This window comes from Oreochromis aureus, linkage group 18 (genome assembly GCF_013358895.1).
Source record: "Oreochromis aureus strain Israel breed Guangdong linkage group 18, ZZ_aureus, whole genome shotgun sequence".
In the NCBI taxonomy this organism is placed as follows: Eukaryota; Metazoa; Chordata; class Actinopteri; order Cichliformes; family Cichlidae; genus Oreochromis; species Oreochromis aureus.
In genome coordinates this window covers 31,745,843-31,762,880 of record NC_052959.1, presented here as the reverse complement: position 1 = coordinate 31,762,880, position 17,038 = coordinate 31,745,843, and the positions used below count along the sequence as shown (strand labels likewise).

The following is a 17,038-nucleotide window of genomic DNA, read 5'->3' as shown; positions in this document are numbered from 1 at the left end:
GCTGGAGTTCATGATTTCATAACTTTAGACTCGCGGTTCAGTCAATCTACGCCAAGAAGGACAGATTAAAGGCAGGAGTCAGACTTAAATATTTAACTAGGTGTCCTTCATGTTTAACCTCACACATCCTACCTCGCCTCCTTCAAAGGGCACACTTCCAGCCTCAGATCTGACTCGGGGTTTCTGCTCATTAAGTCGCAGAAACGACTCGAACGCTGCCATTACCGCAGAGATGTTTCCCCCCCAGGACAGCAGGGAAGGAACATATGCAGAATAATTATCCCAGGAAAATGGGAAGGTGCATTTCCATTTAAATGGTGAAGATAAGATTTGGTGATTGGACTGTTAGGAGCAGGAAATAAAACTGCAGAATTAAACATGAGAACCAAAGAGACCCGTGTTTCAGGGTGGTCCAACAAAGCTCGTTTCTTCAACAGAAGACTTTCATCTCAAGATCAACATAAGTAATTAAAGCTAAACTTTAAAATCTTAAAAGTGTACCTAAAAAGCGTAACGCGTTCATTGGTGACTTCCTGTTTTTCACACCATTCCCTGTAAACTTGAGAGGTTGTTGTGAGGAACGTCCCAGCAGATCATCAGGAAACAGTCAGACAAACGTCCGTGCCGTGTTCAAAGTCACTGAAATCTTCTTTCTTCTCCGTTCTGATCCTCAGTTTTGATTAGATACGTGTTCACATGCAGATGAACTTGAATGACCCCGGGGTATCCTGCTTTGAATGCTTGGAAGTAACCTCCCACCATCACCTGTGGGTGACAGGAACACCGACCTGTCCGAACAGCAGTGAGAAACCAGCCACAGCGCTCTCATTCCTCCACACGTGCTGGAAGGGAGGAAGCGAGCTTCTTGTGGGGCTTTAGGTAGGAAAAGAAAAAACAGGCAAGAGAAGGAGGGAAAAAAAGTCAAAGGGAGGCAAAAACAGGTCCAAAAATAGCATTTTGTTCACATGGAAACCACACAAATGAGAAGGAAGGAGAGGTTTCTACAGAACAGAGCTCAGGTGGTGAAATCAGGAGAGAAGGTGATAAAGACGAGAGGGTGACGAGGAAAAGCAAGGAGAGGAAAGAGATACCATCATCTGCTTAATTTAACTACTTCAGTTCTGGGTTAATTTTCTTATTAAATATGTGACAGAAAATGTCTGCAAATGATCAAAGCACTATTTCAAAACAAGAAAAGATTTTTGACGCACTATTATCGTACAATTCAGACATCTTTTCTTTTTTAAATCAATAACTGTCTCAAAGACAGAGGAGCAGAACGGTGAGGAATTAGAACGAGACAAAGACACCAGAATTAAGCTTTGTGCTCTGTCACGTTGATCTGTGCAGGCACAGCATCACTCCCAGCCCGGGGAGGGGATGAGGAGCAGAACTAAGCTCCTCAGCACGACATCGGGATTTCCTCCTTCACCTGGATACAAGCCTGGATTTGTGGGCCGAGTGAATAAAATGAGGTTTGAGGTGTGTGGGAGGCGGTAATTCCTCCGCTCGAGTTCAGGTGAAGGTTTGTATTCCTTCGGCCGACCTGATGATCCCGAGCGATTTACGGCACATCCAACCGCAGGATTTACTTTGGATTCTGACTCTCCAGGCGCTGCGGGCAGAGTTAAAGACGTCAAAGGTCCAACGAAGAGCGAGAAACACAGAAAACCGGAAGAGTTTGTTAGAAAGCAGGAAGAAGAAAACGCACCAACCAAATAAACACAAGCCAAGATCCTTCGGTTGCTCAGCGTGACCAACGGTCATATTTTGGGTTGGTATTACAACATGAATCTTATGTCCAAGTTCCTGTCAAACTGAATAAATCCTGATTTGTTGCACCTCTTGTTCTGAATGAGGCGTTTTCCTATTAAAATGGAGTTCTTCCTCCCCACAGTTACCGAGTGGTTCTTCACGGGGAATCATTTGATCGTTGGGGTTCTCTACCCTAAAGTACTGAGAACAGCATGAACTGGGAGCTCTGGGTCTTGTTAGCCCTTTCTTTGTCACACTGGTCAAACGTGGTGGAAAAAACTCTCAGGCCTGATTTAGACTTCTGCGCTGAATCTGTGTAGAGCGATGATGTAACCTAAGTAAGCAGTCGACATCGTGTTTTCACTCCCAGCTCATCCCTTAGTGAGGGCCGGTCGGGACCTGTGGGATTTCCAGTACATGAAGGCTCTCCGATAGAGTCCAGCCAGAGTCCAGCAACTAACATAACACACCATCCATATTAACCCTGGATTTATTTTTGCATGATTTGAAAAAAAACATTAAATGAATAAATGATGTAATGATGCCATGCTGATATACTTTTGAGGTTATATTGCCCACGCCTACCTTCAACATATGAAACAGATGTAATAAGAGTAATTGCAGTTTTCACACATCACTGAAGGCTGAAATCTAACGCAATCTGAGATCTAACACAAATTGTGCTGCACGCCTCCATCCGACACTCATGAGGCCCCAGAAGATGATGACAGTGTATGGTTTGCATTAAAACATGATGAGAAGGCTTCCTGGCTGGCAGCTGTTGGTGAATCCTTTTCCACTAAATACCAAATCATATTACGCCTCTAATGACGATGATCTTTAAAACCTGCAGACACGCCTCATCAGCCTGAACGAATCAGATCATGCTAACAGTGTCTGCAAAAGCAAAACCGCTTCCCAAACTATCCTCGTGTGAGGGTTCAGAGTCGCTACTCTTCCACGTTTACCCAACAATACATTCAGGAATGAAAGACTGTGAAAGCAATAAATCTTGTGCTGTCCCGGGACTCTGCTCAGATATGATAAGAGAAATGTTTAGGAAGGAATAAAAGCTGGAGGGAAAATGGAGTTATGATGAGGTGACACACAGGCACAGATTTGTTTCCTTTCATAAAAACCTGCCCTCACTGCTCCATTTACAAATTCAAGTATTTTTTCTCTGCCTGTCACTTTGTAACGAATGACACGTCTTTTTTTATCCCATCTTTGGATTCTTCGGGTGATTAATGAGCTTCAGATGAATTTTTGGCACAAATACACCTGAAAGCTGGTAACTGGTTTTAATGTCACTGGTTATAATTAAAAGCACGTTCAGGATTTTGATCTTTCATCTTAATGTGGACGCCACAAAAGACAGTTCTGCCAAAAATGCTCAACTATAGCTGGTGAATTGTACAAAAACCGATCTGGAACTCAACAGCAGACCGACTGAGGTCATAAATCATGTTTTCAGTTTCTCTACACTGTGTTTTTTAAATCCTGCATAATTGGTGGTTTTGTGTTTCCTGCTGAAATTCCACCTGAAAGTCACACACAGTCGAGTCTTTTTTCAAACACCTACTCTGAAAATGATCAGCCACCAGGGGCGCTGTGGAGTCTATCAAGTGTGGATGTAATATCGGCATGAAAATATATATAAATAGACCTCTGTGCACTGAATCGTACCTGTTATTAACCGCTGTCTCTCTTCCACAGCATGTCTTTATTCTGTCCTCCTTCTCTCACCCCAACCGGTCGCAGCAGATGGCCCCGCCCCTCCCTGATTCTTCCTGTTAAAAGGGACTTTTTCCTTCCCACTGTCACCAGAGTGCTTGCTCATAGGGGGTCATATGATTGTTGGGTTTTTCTCTGTATGTATTATTGTAGGGTCTACCTTACAATATAAAGCTCCTTGAGGCGATTGTTGTTGTGTATAAATAAAACTGAATTGAATTAATCATCAACTAACTCTATTCAACAGGTCCAACATTACTGGGAAACACAGACCTTCCAACAGCTGGGAGGTTTCTGTGCTGCTGTGACGTTGACTCTGTGTGGGCGTGGCCTATCAGAGCGCTCCTTTGTGAGGTGTGTGTCGTGCTTGCTTTCTCCTGCTCTGTGCAGAGGAGGGTGGGGTTTTTGGTGATTTAGTGTTTTTTTAAATTTAGTCTTTTGTTTGGTGAACGATTTCTGGGTTTTGTTACATTTCCTTTCTTTTGACAGCTCAGTTTTTTCAGTTTAATTATCAATAACAGAAAAAACCTTTACTTTAACAGAGACATGTGCTTTAACCTGGAGACAGAATCATTTGATTAACGATAAGTCCGACTAGAGTTTCTTTGAAAGCTTCATTAACACCAACAAGGCAGATGTTGACAGATGTTGACTTGGACTACAAACAGTAGCAATAAAAATGTGATTCTAAGGACCGATTCTACAGCCGTGAGACAAATGCTTTGAGTCTAGTTAATACAATCTGAGAGAAGATCATTTAATATTTTAGCTGTGTTTTTATTTTATTTTATGATTAAACTCAAATGTTTCATACTTTCTGTATCACAGACAGAAGAATGAGCTGCATTAAACTGCTATGAAGCATAAATATTAATACTCACTGTGAAACCAGCAGAATCTTAAATACCACAGAACCAAAAATTGTCAACTGATTATTGAATCTGGAGTCTGTGAATCTCTGTTGTTTGTATCAGCTCCAGAGTCACACGATAATTTTCTACCAAGTCTCTAATGCTGCAAACAGGAGAGCCTGAAGTAGCTCCTCCTACTTTGCAGATGAAAAACAGGCGTTTTGTCTGTTTTGTTAGAGAAACACAAATTGTGGCGTGAACCAGTTTGTCCCTCCGGTTCAATAAAAGCCTCTCTAAACAAAGCAGGAAGCATACTGTCAGATATAGCTCGTGTAAAAAACGGTGACACCGCCTCTTTAATCCTGACAAGGCTATGACATGCTTCATGCGTTGGCCGGGTTTGACGGAGTCTGTGTTGTCGAATGTTGACGTCCAGCTGGTTCTCAGAGTGGATTTGACAGCTTAAAATCGTCCTGAGGATCACAGCAGACAGCAGCAGGATGTGAACAGAGGATGAGGTGGATCAACGCCTCAAGCACACATGTACGAGGAAAAGATGGCGACTGAATGATAAGCAACCAGACCTGTCAGAAATCCTGTGGATTACTCTAGAGCTGAAGTCTAACAACACTTTTAGTCAGACATCCAGTTTAAAGCTAATGACTTGTCTGCGGGGTCACGGGCAGCAGCCTCAACAGAGATACACAGACCTCCCTCTTCCAGCTCATCCATGGGGGCACTTGGGCATTCCCAGTCAAGAGACCCAAGTAAGCAAATGATTTCTACAGCACGTTTAAAGCCAAAGTGCTTTACACTAAAACAGAATCAACCGGTTCCTGAAAAACTGACGGTACACACCTTCACAGAAATCAGACATGTCCAAACGCTTAGATTTGGAAACAGTCGCTGAGGTTGTTCGTCTGAGGTCATTTAGGTCATTCCAGAGAGTCGGGGCAACAGCAAAGATGATGACGACTGACTGAGATTAAGACCCTGAGCTGGAAGAAACTGCTCTTGATCACTGCATTTATTTGTCTGTAAGCTTGTGCCAAAGTTTTGAACCTGAGCTTTAATTAAAGGAGTAAAAAAGCCCCGATTATCCTTCAACCTCTCGGTTAACAGTGGACAGCCTAACTGGGTCTAACCCAGGTCCTCCTCCTGGAACACCCACCCGGGAGGTGGATGCCCGAACCACTTCATCTTGCTTCTTTCAATGCAGGAGTGTCGGCTCTACTGTGAGTCCTTCCCAAACGTCTCACCCTATCATTAAGAGAGAGCCCTGCAGCTACGACGCACTGCGCCTTTAAACCTCTGAGGCCTCAATCATTCTCCATGATTTGCAGATCCTGTCTGATTGGAGACTTTTTAGTGAAGGTCACAGCTGAATTGTGGGATATGAGAGCTGGCCTCATAACAATAACACTCATTCCCGCGTGTGCAGAAAAGTTTGATGCTGCAGGAAAACTAGTTTACTTTGCTGATTGCCTGGAGAGAAAAGCAGCAGCTCAGCATGTATAATTGATTGGCAGTTTTTGTGTGTTACTGTGTGGCACATTAAAAAAAGGTCACCTCTGAAATAGCTCTCACCTCAGAAAATCAAACATTTGCCTGAGAGACAGCCATCGCTCCAGTTCCATATTCAGGGCAGAGAATAATGAGTCACGGGAAAACAACGCAAGGCAGGGAGATTTCGGTTTAAGGCGAGCGCGTGGCAGCTTTGGCGTGTGTCGTACCTGTCCAGGTCCTCGCTGTCCTGCATGTTGAACAGCATGGATGGGATCAGTTTGTCCATGTGCTGCGGCTCCCAGATGATGGCCTGCAGCTCGTCGTTCACCGTCTTCCTCACCACGCCCTGCAGACCTTTGATCCCGGCCACACGGATCCTGACGGACACACGGCAGAGATTAGAGAGACTCAGAGGAAGGGAAGAACAAGGCACACATCCAGCTGTGGACAGAAGTTTACATCGCTCATCACAGGCAGGAATGTCATGGTCATTTTGGGCTTTTAATGGTTTCTATGAAGCAGCATTGAACAGCACACACCATTAATGACTTTAAAAACAAATCTGGGTGCACAAGTTTGAATTTATTTCCTCGAATCCACACAGGGTCAAATATATACACAGCTTTATATAAGTGGAACTGAAATTATATCTTTTAACTTGAAAAGGCCGTGGCCTATTAGCTTCCCATTAGTGTTCATGATCGACTACAGGCGCTAGTTTCTCTTTGCAGCATAAACAAGATTTGACAGCACTCACTGGACTGACCAACACTCAGAACAACGGGAAAATCTGAGGAACTCCTTGAAGATTTACTCAGGTTGGGAAGGTCTCTGGGAGATATTTCTAAATAACTGAGGATTCCATCGGTTTAAATGACCGTACATAAATATAACTCATTCACATATGTCACCACTTTGGGTCTGCTTCCAGACATGGGCAAACTGTCACCCTCAGGCGAGAGAATTTGGTTAGGATGTTCCAGGAAGCCAGGAACTATGCAGGCTTAAGGCTAACGTAACCTAGAAACTGATGGAACACCAGCATCACTGTCCCCAGTGAAGTCAGTTTTACCTGGTCATGGACAAACAGCTACCAGACAATATCACCGTGCTTTTAATCTGAAAATGTCTCAAATAACTCACTACTAAAGACTAACCTTCCAAGTTGTTCCCTGAAATTCTAAATCTTATCTCACTTCAGAGGAAAAACATCCAAACCTTTGGTTTAATCTAATTTTCTGCCTGAGAAGAGGCTCGACAGCCTGCGCAGCAGAAATGTTCAGGAGCAAAGTGAGGCCGACTTCACCTTTTACTATTTCGTTTTTGGACACGGATAACTCCATGAGCAATAACACAAAGAACAGCACTGATGACCTCGCCTGAGGACTAATCTAATCACTGCCACAGAAATCCTATTTGGGAATTCCTCTCCACCTACAGCCGACGCTGCCGAGTGGAATAATAAAACACTGAGAAAAAAAAAAAAGCAGCGTCAGAAATCAAACTGTTTATAGCTCAGCGGTGGCGGCGAGGTATAGAGCACACTCAAAAACAATCCCAGCATCCCCTGGCTCTCACTGCACCACCCACCCTCAACCAACCTCCAGCACGCACACACCCTCATACATACAAATGGAGATAAAAGAGCCTTTTTATGCACAAATACGTGCAGACACCTCGTCGCTCGGAGAGGTCTCAGCTGCTGCAGTGAGATTTCAGAAACTCTGGAGGAGGGAAGTTATCTTCACAATGAATGAGACAGAAGTCTCCAGGTATTGATTTAATGCAGAGGGTGGGCGCCCCGGCGGGGAAAGCATCTTCTAACATGCTGTGTGGTGTCACAGCCTCACCGCCGCTGCCAAACCAGTTATTTTTTACCTTCCTTACAATAAAGATCGCAAGCAGAGAGTTTCTCAGTTTCACAGTAAAAATGCGAGTGCCTGACTGCCTCTTTTTAAAATTTAAATCTCTGCGTCGTGTTCATGGGTGAGGCGAGGACACAGCGGGACACTGATGGAGAGAGTAATGTGGATGTTTTACCTTTCTATTGTGGTAAAGTCTAGGGGTGTGATTCTTGCTTGGAGTGCGAGAGGTGCCGGGTTCAAATCCCGGACGAGCCCCCAATTCATGTTACGATATTCCTATCCTCACCAATGAACAATGAGCTCCGAGTAGTGACTGAAAGAATCAGATCGCACATACAAGTGATGGAAAAAGACTTCCTCACAAGGGAGCCTGCACTCTCCCTTAGAGACGAGGGTGAGGAGCTCTGTCATTCAGGAAGACCTCAGAGTAGAGCTCCTGACAGTGGGCATCTAACCAGGACGCCTCCTGGACACCTCATAGCTGAGATGTTTCAGGCATTTCCAATGATGGGCATCTCAGGCAAGACTGCTGCCTACATGACCTGGACCCGGATAGTGTCTGAAAACGGATGTAATCCGTCCCTCAACCTGAATCCAAGAAATTAGCTTAAACAAAGTAAAACAAAGATCCCAGACAGGAAACGGAGCAGCTGTTGGTGGAGTCGAGTTCTTTCATCTTTTAATCAGAAATGTTTTTCATTTTGTTTGCGTTTATTGTATTTATAGTGTTTTATGTTTTGTGGTCCATCAAAGTCTTTATACCTTGATAGTTTGGAAGGTGTCGGCCTGAATCTGCACTGAAGTATTTTTATTAGAGTCATTAGAAAGAGTGCAGCTTTAAGTTTTTGCATTAGCTACATCGTAAGCTTACGTAAGCCTGACTTGTCATGTCCCCTTTTCAAAGGTACAAAAAGACTCAGCTTGAGGCTTCACAGCGAGACGTCGTAAAACACTGAGCAACATCACGTGGACTACATCTGTCTTATATACAGTCTGTCGATCGGCGTCGACTTTTTTCTCCCTACTTGCAGCTCCTGCTTGTTTCTTTTAAGACTTTATATTTCTTAACTACACGCGGCTTACTTGACTGTTTATTATTCTCCTCAGCTCCAAATCCTGTGGGCTTGCAACATTATATATTCTTCTCTCGTCTCGAAAGACTGCTGACTGTGAATGATTACTCTCAACCAGCCATTTTTCTCTCGGTCTCAAATTTGTGCTGCATCTTTGTTTCAACAAATCATCACCTAATAAAACTGCTAATGTTTCCTAAATAACACCTTCACCAGCAAATAACCGAGGGAGCTTTAGGTGCCGAGATATAATCTGAGGAATAAACTGTCAGACTACAATCTGTCAGGTTCAGGCAAAGTTATTTTTGTTGTTGGAGTGATGCTGCCATGAAATCTTACTAATTTAAAGGCCTCATAAACATCCCTATGATTTCTGCTTTATTACACAATAAAAACGTTTCTGAATTTGTGAACGATAAAAGAAAATCAAATCCACGTTAAAGATTGAAGACGGCTAAAAGCCCACCGGGACAAATCAGTTTCCCGCTGTATTCTCTCATTACTGTGAGTGAAGTTGTTGCTAATGTGGAGGGAAGAATGAGCTCCTGATGCTGGAAGCAATGCAGGCAGGTAAGCTCATTTCTCTGTAGTTTTTGCCTCATTTACGCAGAGCCTTCCCAACACATCATTCCATCATCATCATTTCAGATCCTTATATTTCAACCTGGTCGGTGGAGCAATGCTTTCCTGTGGTGGTGTTACCAAGCCCCGCCCTCTCAGAAGAAGGCCCTAAAATCTAAATCAGTAAGACGTATTTCTAATTCTTTATTCACTGGATACTAGTGGGGGTGAGAGCGGACCTGCTGGGGATTTTGTTTCCGCCCCTCTTTTGGCTGAAGTCTGTTTCCTCGCTGGCTTGAAAGAGGTCGTTCATGAAATTTTCAGCGGTGGAGGAGCACCATGACATGTCTTCATAATACTCCAAAATGATGTAGCAGTGTGAAGCCCAGATTTTAGAAGTAAAGCTCGCTGCTTCCAGATTTTAATTTGGTCCAAAAAAAGCAGCTTCGAGTGAATCGGCCTGAACACAAAAAGGAAACCAATCACTAACTCTGACTGCTCCAGGGGAGTAAAATCATAACTTTGATTGAGAATCAATGGTTATATTTTAAATTTAGCATTATTCAGTCTCTCCTGAGTGCAACAAACAACAGTTGAATTGTGGAGGTCTTTAAAATGTGAGAATAAAGAGAAAGAACATGACATAATGAATGTGTTTGTTCTTCTTGGTAAAAACAGCAGCCTTACTCAAGTCCTCTGGTCGTCTTTTTCGACAGGTTCTTATAATAATATCTGGTTAAACATAAATTTGGGTCATTCAACATTTCCTGATGACTTGGAATAACCAGGAGAAACCTCCAGGGTTGAAAAATGAAGTCACGGGAAGCAAAAAACTGCAGTTCCTCTGATGGCAACTCCAAAAGTGAGTCAAGCCTTTGGGCTCTTATGCCTATTAGAGCTTAAAACATGAACACACACCCCATACATGGTGAAAACAATAAATTTTATATCACATTTGTTACTGTTGTAGTAGTTAAACCATTTTTTCTAATGCATGCGTGTTTATGAAGAACAACTGGAGGCCCAAAATTGAACCCTGTGGGACTCCTCGAACAATGCCGTGAAGGGAAGAAGATGAAATAACTATAAAAGCTGATGGCAGAGGGTCAGAAAAGGCAAATGACAGTTAAACCAGCCCAACCCATTATAACTGTCAAAAAGAAAGAGCTAAAACACATTATCACAGAAAAAAAGTACAAAAGTACTTCACATAAGATATAAAACTAAAAGAAAGATAAAAACAAAATCAAACAAAATTAAAACCTGCTAAAATTTAGATGAATGAAAATGAGAAAGTCCTGATACTGAGTTGCAATCAGAGTTTTCGTGGTTAAATCCTGAACCATGAGATAACCAGAAAATTCTACTTTTTGAAATGTTCATTGAACCTTGTGACAATTTTTCTAAAATAAATTTCAGTTTCAGTTTGTATGTTGTATGTATTGCTTAAAAAATTAATTATAATTAAATTAATTAATATTAATTTATTCAGGTTTTTCAAGATGAAAAAAAAAAAGAAGCCTGAAATATAAATATAAATATAAATATAAATATAAATATAGTATACTTGTCATTAGAGGGTCTGTTTGACATGTCTGAGTTTGGACTGTACCTGGTTCTGGTCTCTTGGTCTTCGTGAGTAGAGTGGCACATGGCGCTGAACTGTGAGACAAAGAAATCGTAGCGGCGATGGTAGGAAGGTGTGTCCTCCTCGATGTTGGCAAACTTCACAAACTGCAGAGAGCAGAGGAAGAATCAGCAAACATTCATTAGCCTGAATTTTCTGTGCGTGTCAGAGAGCACAAGGTGAGACATGATGGCTCGTCATGAAAGTGAACACAAGCTCTGTGAAATTCTGAAAAGTAGTAACTGTACTATTCATAACTAATAATAATAATAATAATAATACTAATAATGATACTAATAATAATAATAATGATGATTAGTGAATAGTACACTCCTCGAGGCGTCATAGTAAATAAATATTCTCAAAAAGCTTCCAGGCCTGAAAAGTGAAGCCAACGTGGAAGCGCCTGTAATGAGCAGCAGGGGGCAAAAAGACTTGCAGTTCTATAAAAGGCTGTGAGGAAAATGGCCCTGTGACCTCAGTAAGTCCTTTCTGATTAATTCACGGTCTCGAGCTGTTGTTTCTTACTTAAACAACATTAAATTAATTTTTGTCTAACGGATTGTCAGCCAATCACACATCAGCCGATGAGTCCGCGCCCATCAAATCCAGTTTCCAAACACCAACGTGTCAACTGCAAAAACACTCAAGTACAGGCTTTACTAACCAATGCAGAACATCCATTTTTAACATATTGTCCATGTATGTAGGAACCTGAAGTCCTGAAAATAGCAAGCTGATAAATGTTTGACCTTTCACCTCAACAACAGATACAAAGAAAAAAAAGAAGCCCTCGATCACAACACTGATAACACGTCAGAGCATTTCCTGTGACCCAAAGCACCGTCACATTCCTGCACATAGATTAATTTGGGAGTGAGTGTGACAATGATAATAACTATTAGAGAAGCCCCCCCCCCCCCCGGCCCAGCCTGTAATTTCCTCCCTCCAAACGAGCCTCGAGTGTCCTCCAGAGAGGCCTCCTCCTCCCGGCTCAGTCGGCTGCGCTCGAGGAGCCTCTCTCACCAACCTGTCATTGTCCACTGCGACAAATTGCCTCAGCACAGTTCAGCGTCAGTGACAAAAACCACTCCGTTCTACCGGTAATTTCCTCCCATTTTGTACCTAACCTCTCCTGGGGGTAATGGCTCAGATGGAAGGAGCTGTGCCGGCAGCTGGCGCACAGGAGAGTGGCTTCCCCTCAGCAGATTACGGTACTGTACTGCTGTGCTGCTGCAGAAGAGGAAATTCAAGCTGTAGGCACTTACAGACCAATTACAGTCGTGTTTAGGAGGTAGAAGGAGAAGCTTTGGTCACGACTTGAGTTTGCACGTCACACAAAGACATCCTGAAGGGCTTTAGTTTGGGTATACTCTGTAATATCCACCACACTATGCACACTGCATTGTTGTAAAACCATGACAGAAATCTCAGACAAGCTCAAACTTAACAGAAAGGAGTCTGAAGTCCTTTGTGGCATTAAAAATGCTCCACGTTTTGTTGAATATGTGCTGTTCTAAGATGCCTCTCGTCTGATTTTAGGGTCTTTAATTCATTAGTGCATAAGTCTGACATTTAGTCATCAGGACGATGCACTGCCTGGGCTGAGAGTTCACTGGTGAACCTGCTGGAGTGTCAGCTTGACAGTCTGAGTGGGAGGAGGCTGAATGTTTGCTGACTCAAGCCAGGAAGTGGAATACTGAAGCTTGAACTAATTATTAGCGTGTATTCCCTTTGGCAGCGGCTCTGATTATAAGTGATGATAACCCATAATAACAGGGCTGACTCATTTTTATGTTTCGCCGACCGAAGCAGATTACAGGTGTTGTACTTCCTGTAGCTCTACTCGATAGCATTCAATTTTCTGTAACCTCATCAAACGTGACATTTCGGCATCATCCCTGCGAGAAAGTTCACAGGAAGTTTACGACAACTTGGGGGGACGTCTTGAGCTGTAGACAGATTCATAACCGGCTGCTTCCTCCTGAGTCCTGACTCAGCTGATGATGATGATGGAGAACTCCTCGGCCCGGTAACTGTTGGACTGGGGGTTTACTCATCAAAAATCTACCGTCACCGCGAGTTCACCGTGCGATCAGCCGGTGGGTACTGAACGTTAAAATGTTTATTTAGATGTTATTTGCACTGTAAAGTTACTTTTCTGTATTTTACACCTATCATGTTGCATGATGTGGAGTTTTTTTTGTTTAATCTGCTAAAAAAAATATCCAGTTTTTTTTCTGCTACGTCTAACTTTTGTAAATCTGTTGTATTTTTCCAAATTGGGGTCTGAGCTTCACTTAAAGGCTCCGACAGAGGAAGAAACAAAGGCTGTACTGTTGACTAACGAAGGCTCGTCTGTTAGAAACGGAGCTCATACTTCTCTGGCCATCTGCGAAGTGCTCGCAACGTGTGAAATCACAAGAGGAGAAGGACAACAAAGATCGCAGTGAAAAGCAACAGATGGAATTCGATAAACAAGAAAAGTTGACTCTGATTAGGGAGCGTCTCGGAGGTATCAGGCTGTCAAAATGATTCAAACTTTGGAGAAATGAAAATAAAAATAATCTTATTCCTACATAGTTTTTGAACTTGACCAAAACTTTCTACTATCCATAAACTGTACACAAATCTAAGCATGGAAAATTGGGTTTTGGGATAAAGCTATAGGCTGCATCTATCGCACATCTGGCTCCACAGGTTATAGATCGCCGACACATGGACTCCCCTGTGTGTCTGACTCGGTGTCTGAGTCTGGACTGATGAGCGCCTCTTCCATTGAGATGGAGTGAAGGAAGCTCCACTTTGAGCCGTCACAGTTTGCCAATTTCTTGTGATAAAGTTAACTGGGAGATGAATTTGTAAAGTGTGAACGCCTGGCAGCGCAGACAGCAGCAGAACACAACGGTCACACACATTTATACTGGGCACGGTAAAAAATAGGAAAGCCAGTGGGGCTGTAGGAGGAAAATGATTACATTAAAGGTGACAAATGTTGTTTGGTTTAATGAAAATGTCACTGTTAGACTGATTGGAACTTTTTTGGTATTATTTATATACAGGATGATTTATCACCTACATCCACCCACGATGGTTTGTTTTTGCTCGTTAGTCAACCGAATGTTTCCAAAGTTAACTTACAATGGACTTACTGGGCTTTCCCTCATTGTCTGACAAACATATGTCCTCTCCAAGTGCTGGATGCTCACGTTAGACAAAGCAGAAGTTTCAGATAAAAAGGTCCACGTTTGTACAAAAGTACAAGGTCAACTTTTTTTTTCTACTGTTGGTTCTGCATGATGTCATAAAGAGTGGATATTCTTAATATGGCAATCAGGCACAGAGGCCCCACCCACCTTCAGTTTACAAGGGAGAGCTAAGGGGGAGGAGCTAAAATGAATTGTTTCCTAAAAACTACTCAGTCATCATTCTCGGCTTCTCCACCTTTTTTAAATACAGGGTTTTAAAAACAGCCCTGAGCTCAAGGTGTCCCGAAGACCGATATTTGAATGATTCGTTGAAGAACCGCTTTTGTGCCGACTAAGGTTTCAGTGTGGAAGTGGGATTTTTTTCATAACGATTAAACCAAATCACACAGCAGTGACTAACCTCGAGCTGTCGATGGATCATGTCAGACAGAGTCTGGACTGAAGTTTGGTCCATTTTCAGCCTTTCTTTCCATTGTCCTCATTATATCTCAACGAGCACAACTTCACTAGTTTTCCAAGTTCTTTTTCCAAAGTCCAAAGTTTTGTAAGAGTAACAGTTTTGCCGGCTTTTGAGGGGCTTTGAAAAAACAGAGGTTTGCAGCTAAAGCTCATATCATCCCCACCCTTTTATCTTTAAATCTAACTCTTCCCCCTTGGATGCCTGCTAGAGGAAATCTCTGTTTCTCTTTTCTTAACTGAGCAATTTCTGTCATACTTCAGGTGTGCTTCCAGAATAAGATGACGTCAGAATTTAATGTGCATGATCTCTGCCTATACAGCTCACTACGGCTACACCTGGAAAAACCTGGAATCTGTTCCAATGGTCGTCAAACCTCGTCTTTATTGAGCTATATAGTGACGTGTCAAAACTACTCATTAAAACTCTTTCTTTCTGTGGTTCCTGCTCGAGAATGATGTGCCCGACATGAACTGAGTGTTTCTCTCACAAACGCCATGTAAACCATCTTGGTATGAAGAGTATGAAGTATGAAGGTAAATAAGCATCACAATAGATGCCACTGTGTCAAAATAACTGCGGATGGAACAGAAAAATAATAAGAATCTTTTCTTCTTTGAAAATATGCTGCAGTTGACCAAAAACTGCAGAAAACCACAAATCAACACGTGGAATGAATCAACATGTGCAAAGTTACAGAGGTTGTAGTACAGACATAGCAAGACATTTTGTAATTTGGCACCAGAAAATGTCGATGCCTGATGGGAAACTGCTCTCGAAGCACTGTGGGACACTGAGTTGTTCACAGTTTTATCGATGTTACGTTTTGGAAGATAGATTGTGTTTGTGTTTACATCGTTACCTGCCTTATAATTGTTTGTTGTTCTGTGTTTGGCGGTCACAGAAAGTATTTTTGTGAGTTTTGAGCTGAGATTCTGATGTTTGTGTGGATACCACAGATGTCTGTATTTAAACAACAGACCTGGCAACACGTGGAAGCAGATGTTTGGTTCACCGGGTTAAGGGAACAGGGGAGGTTGTCAAACGTCCTCTTTATGGAGGAAAGAATTAAAGACACTTTTTGTAACTTTCACCACCAGGGGGCATTTCCTCTAAAGGCATCATCTTTTTACAGTCCTGACGTTTCAAATCATAACGTGTCGTTAATGACTTGCATGATTGACTCACTGCATCATTTTGTGGTAAAATTGGTATTAGAAGGATTACTTCAGCTTCTGCTCTTCAACACGATGAGTCGGTGTTATGGACAAAAATTCATAGCAGTTTATTTTCATGTTTTAAAACACAGACATTCAACATAAGCACCTCTAGGACTTTTAAAAGTTGACCTCCTTGCTCTTGTTTGCTTGTATCATGAAGGATGTGAAGTTCGTCAGCTACTGTAAAGCTGTTTTGCTGCTGAGCAGCAACAACAAGCCCTAAAAGTGTGACGTTTAAAAGTAATTAGACACCGCTGAGGCTCCACTGAGGCCGGCCGGCTGGTTTCAAACAGTCTTCTGACCAAATTGCTGTAATTTGCTGAGCTCTCTGTGTTGGTGCTTTTCTGCAGACGTCTCAAACAAACTCATTAAACTGATAATTAGGCAACAGAGCAAACAAAGGAGCTCCGTTTTGCTCAGCTGCGCCACAAAACCAAACGGAGACATTAAACGTCTCCGTTTGGAGCCGGCGCCGTAAGGAAAAATTTAATTAACACGGCTCTCACCTAAAGGCGGCGAGCACCCTCCAGCCCCTCGACTCGGCTACCCGCTCTTCTCTTCTGTCAGTCTAAATACCACACATAAATAATGCAAAGGCTTTCACATCTAAACCTTGGGCTTGGTTTCCTGCTCGGATGAAGCCCCAACAATGGCGACAGACAGGCTCAGAACAGGAGGCGGCATGAAGGGAAAAGAAGGAAAAAACTTCGGGTTCACCTTCAGAAGACATGGAAGGAGAAACGGGGCTGACATTTGCTGGCGGCTTAGAAGCTAATAATAATTAGAGTCTTTCCCAGGATGTGTTACACGACAATTTCCTCTGTGAGAGGAGAAGTTAAATGAGCTATTTAAGTGCCAACATCAACCGCTGACGTATTTGACCTGCTTTGATTTATGACCTTATTTTTTTTGTGTGTCAAAAAACTTGTTGTGGCTTTAATCTGGAGGAGTGTGGGTTAGTCTGTGATGCAAAATATACGGAGCATGAATAAAGCAGAGTTAACAATAAAATCCTTGTTGCTGCTAAGAGAGTATCCACCTGAGATTAAAAGTAAAATCAAGCTCAAAGTGAGAAGAGTGGAGGCTTTTTATTGCATGCAGTTTACAGCGTGAGCCAACATCTGCAGCGTCTGCTGCTGTTTGCATGCATGATGAAGGCACACCAACTGCTACCTCTTTT

At 42.6% G+C, this 17,038-nt stretch overlaps 1 protein-coding gene across 2 annotated transcripts in view; it reads right to left on the bottom strand.

Moving 5' to 3' along the window:
- efr3a (EFR3 homolog A (S. cerevisiae)) overlaps positions 1-17,038 on the bottom strand; it is a 113,769-nt gene that overhangs the window by 51,096 nt on the left and 45,635 nt on the right. For both annotated transcript variants that reach the window (XM_031735200.2, XM_039602009.1), the window contains exons 6-7: positions 10,958-11,079; positions 6,074-6,223 (exon numbers count right to left, since the gene is read on the bottom strand). In XM_031735200.2, the coding sequence (XP_031591060.1) occupies positions 6,074-6,223; positions 10,958-11,079 (272 nt within the window). The remainder of the gene's footprint in view (positions 1-6,073; positions 6,224-10,957; positions 11,080-17,038) is intronic.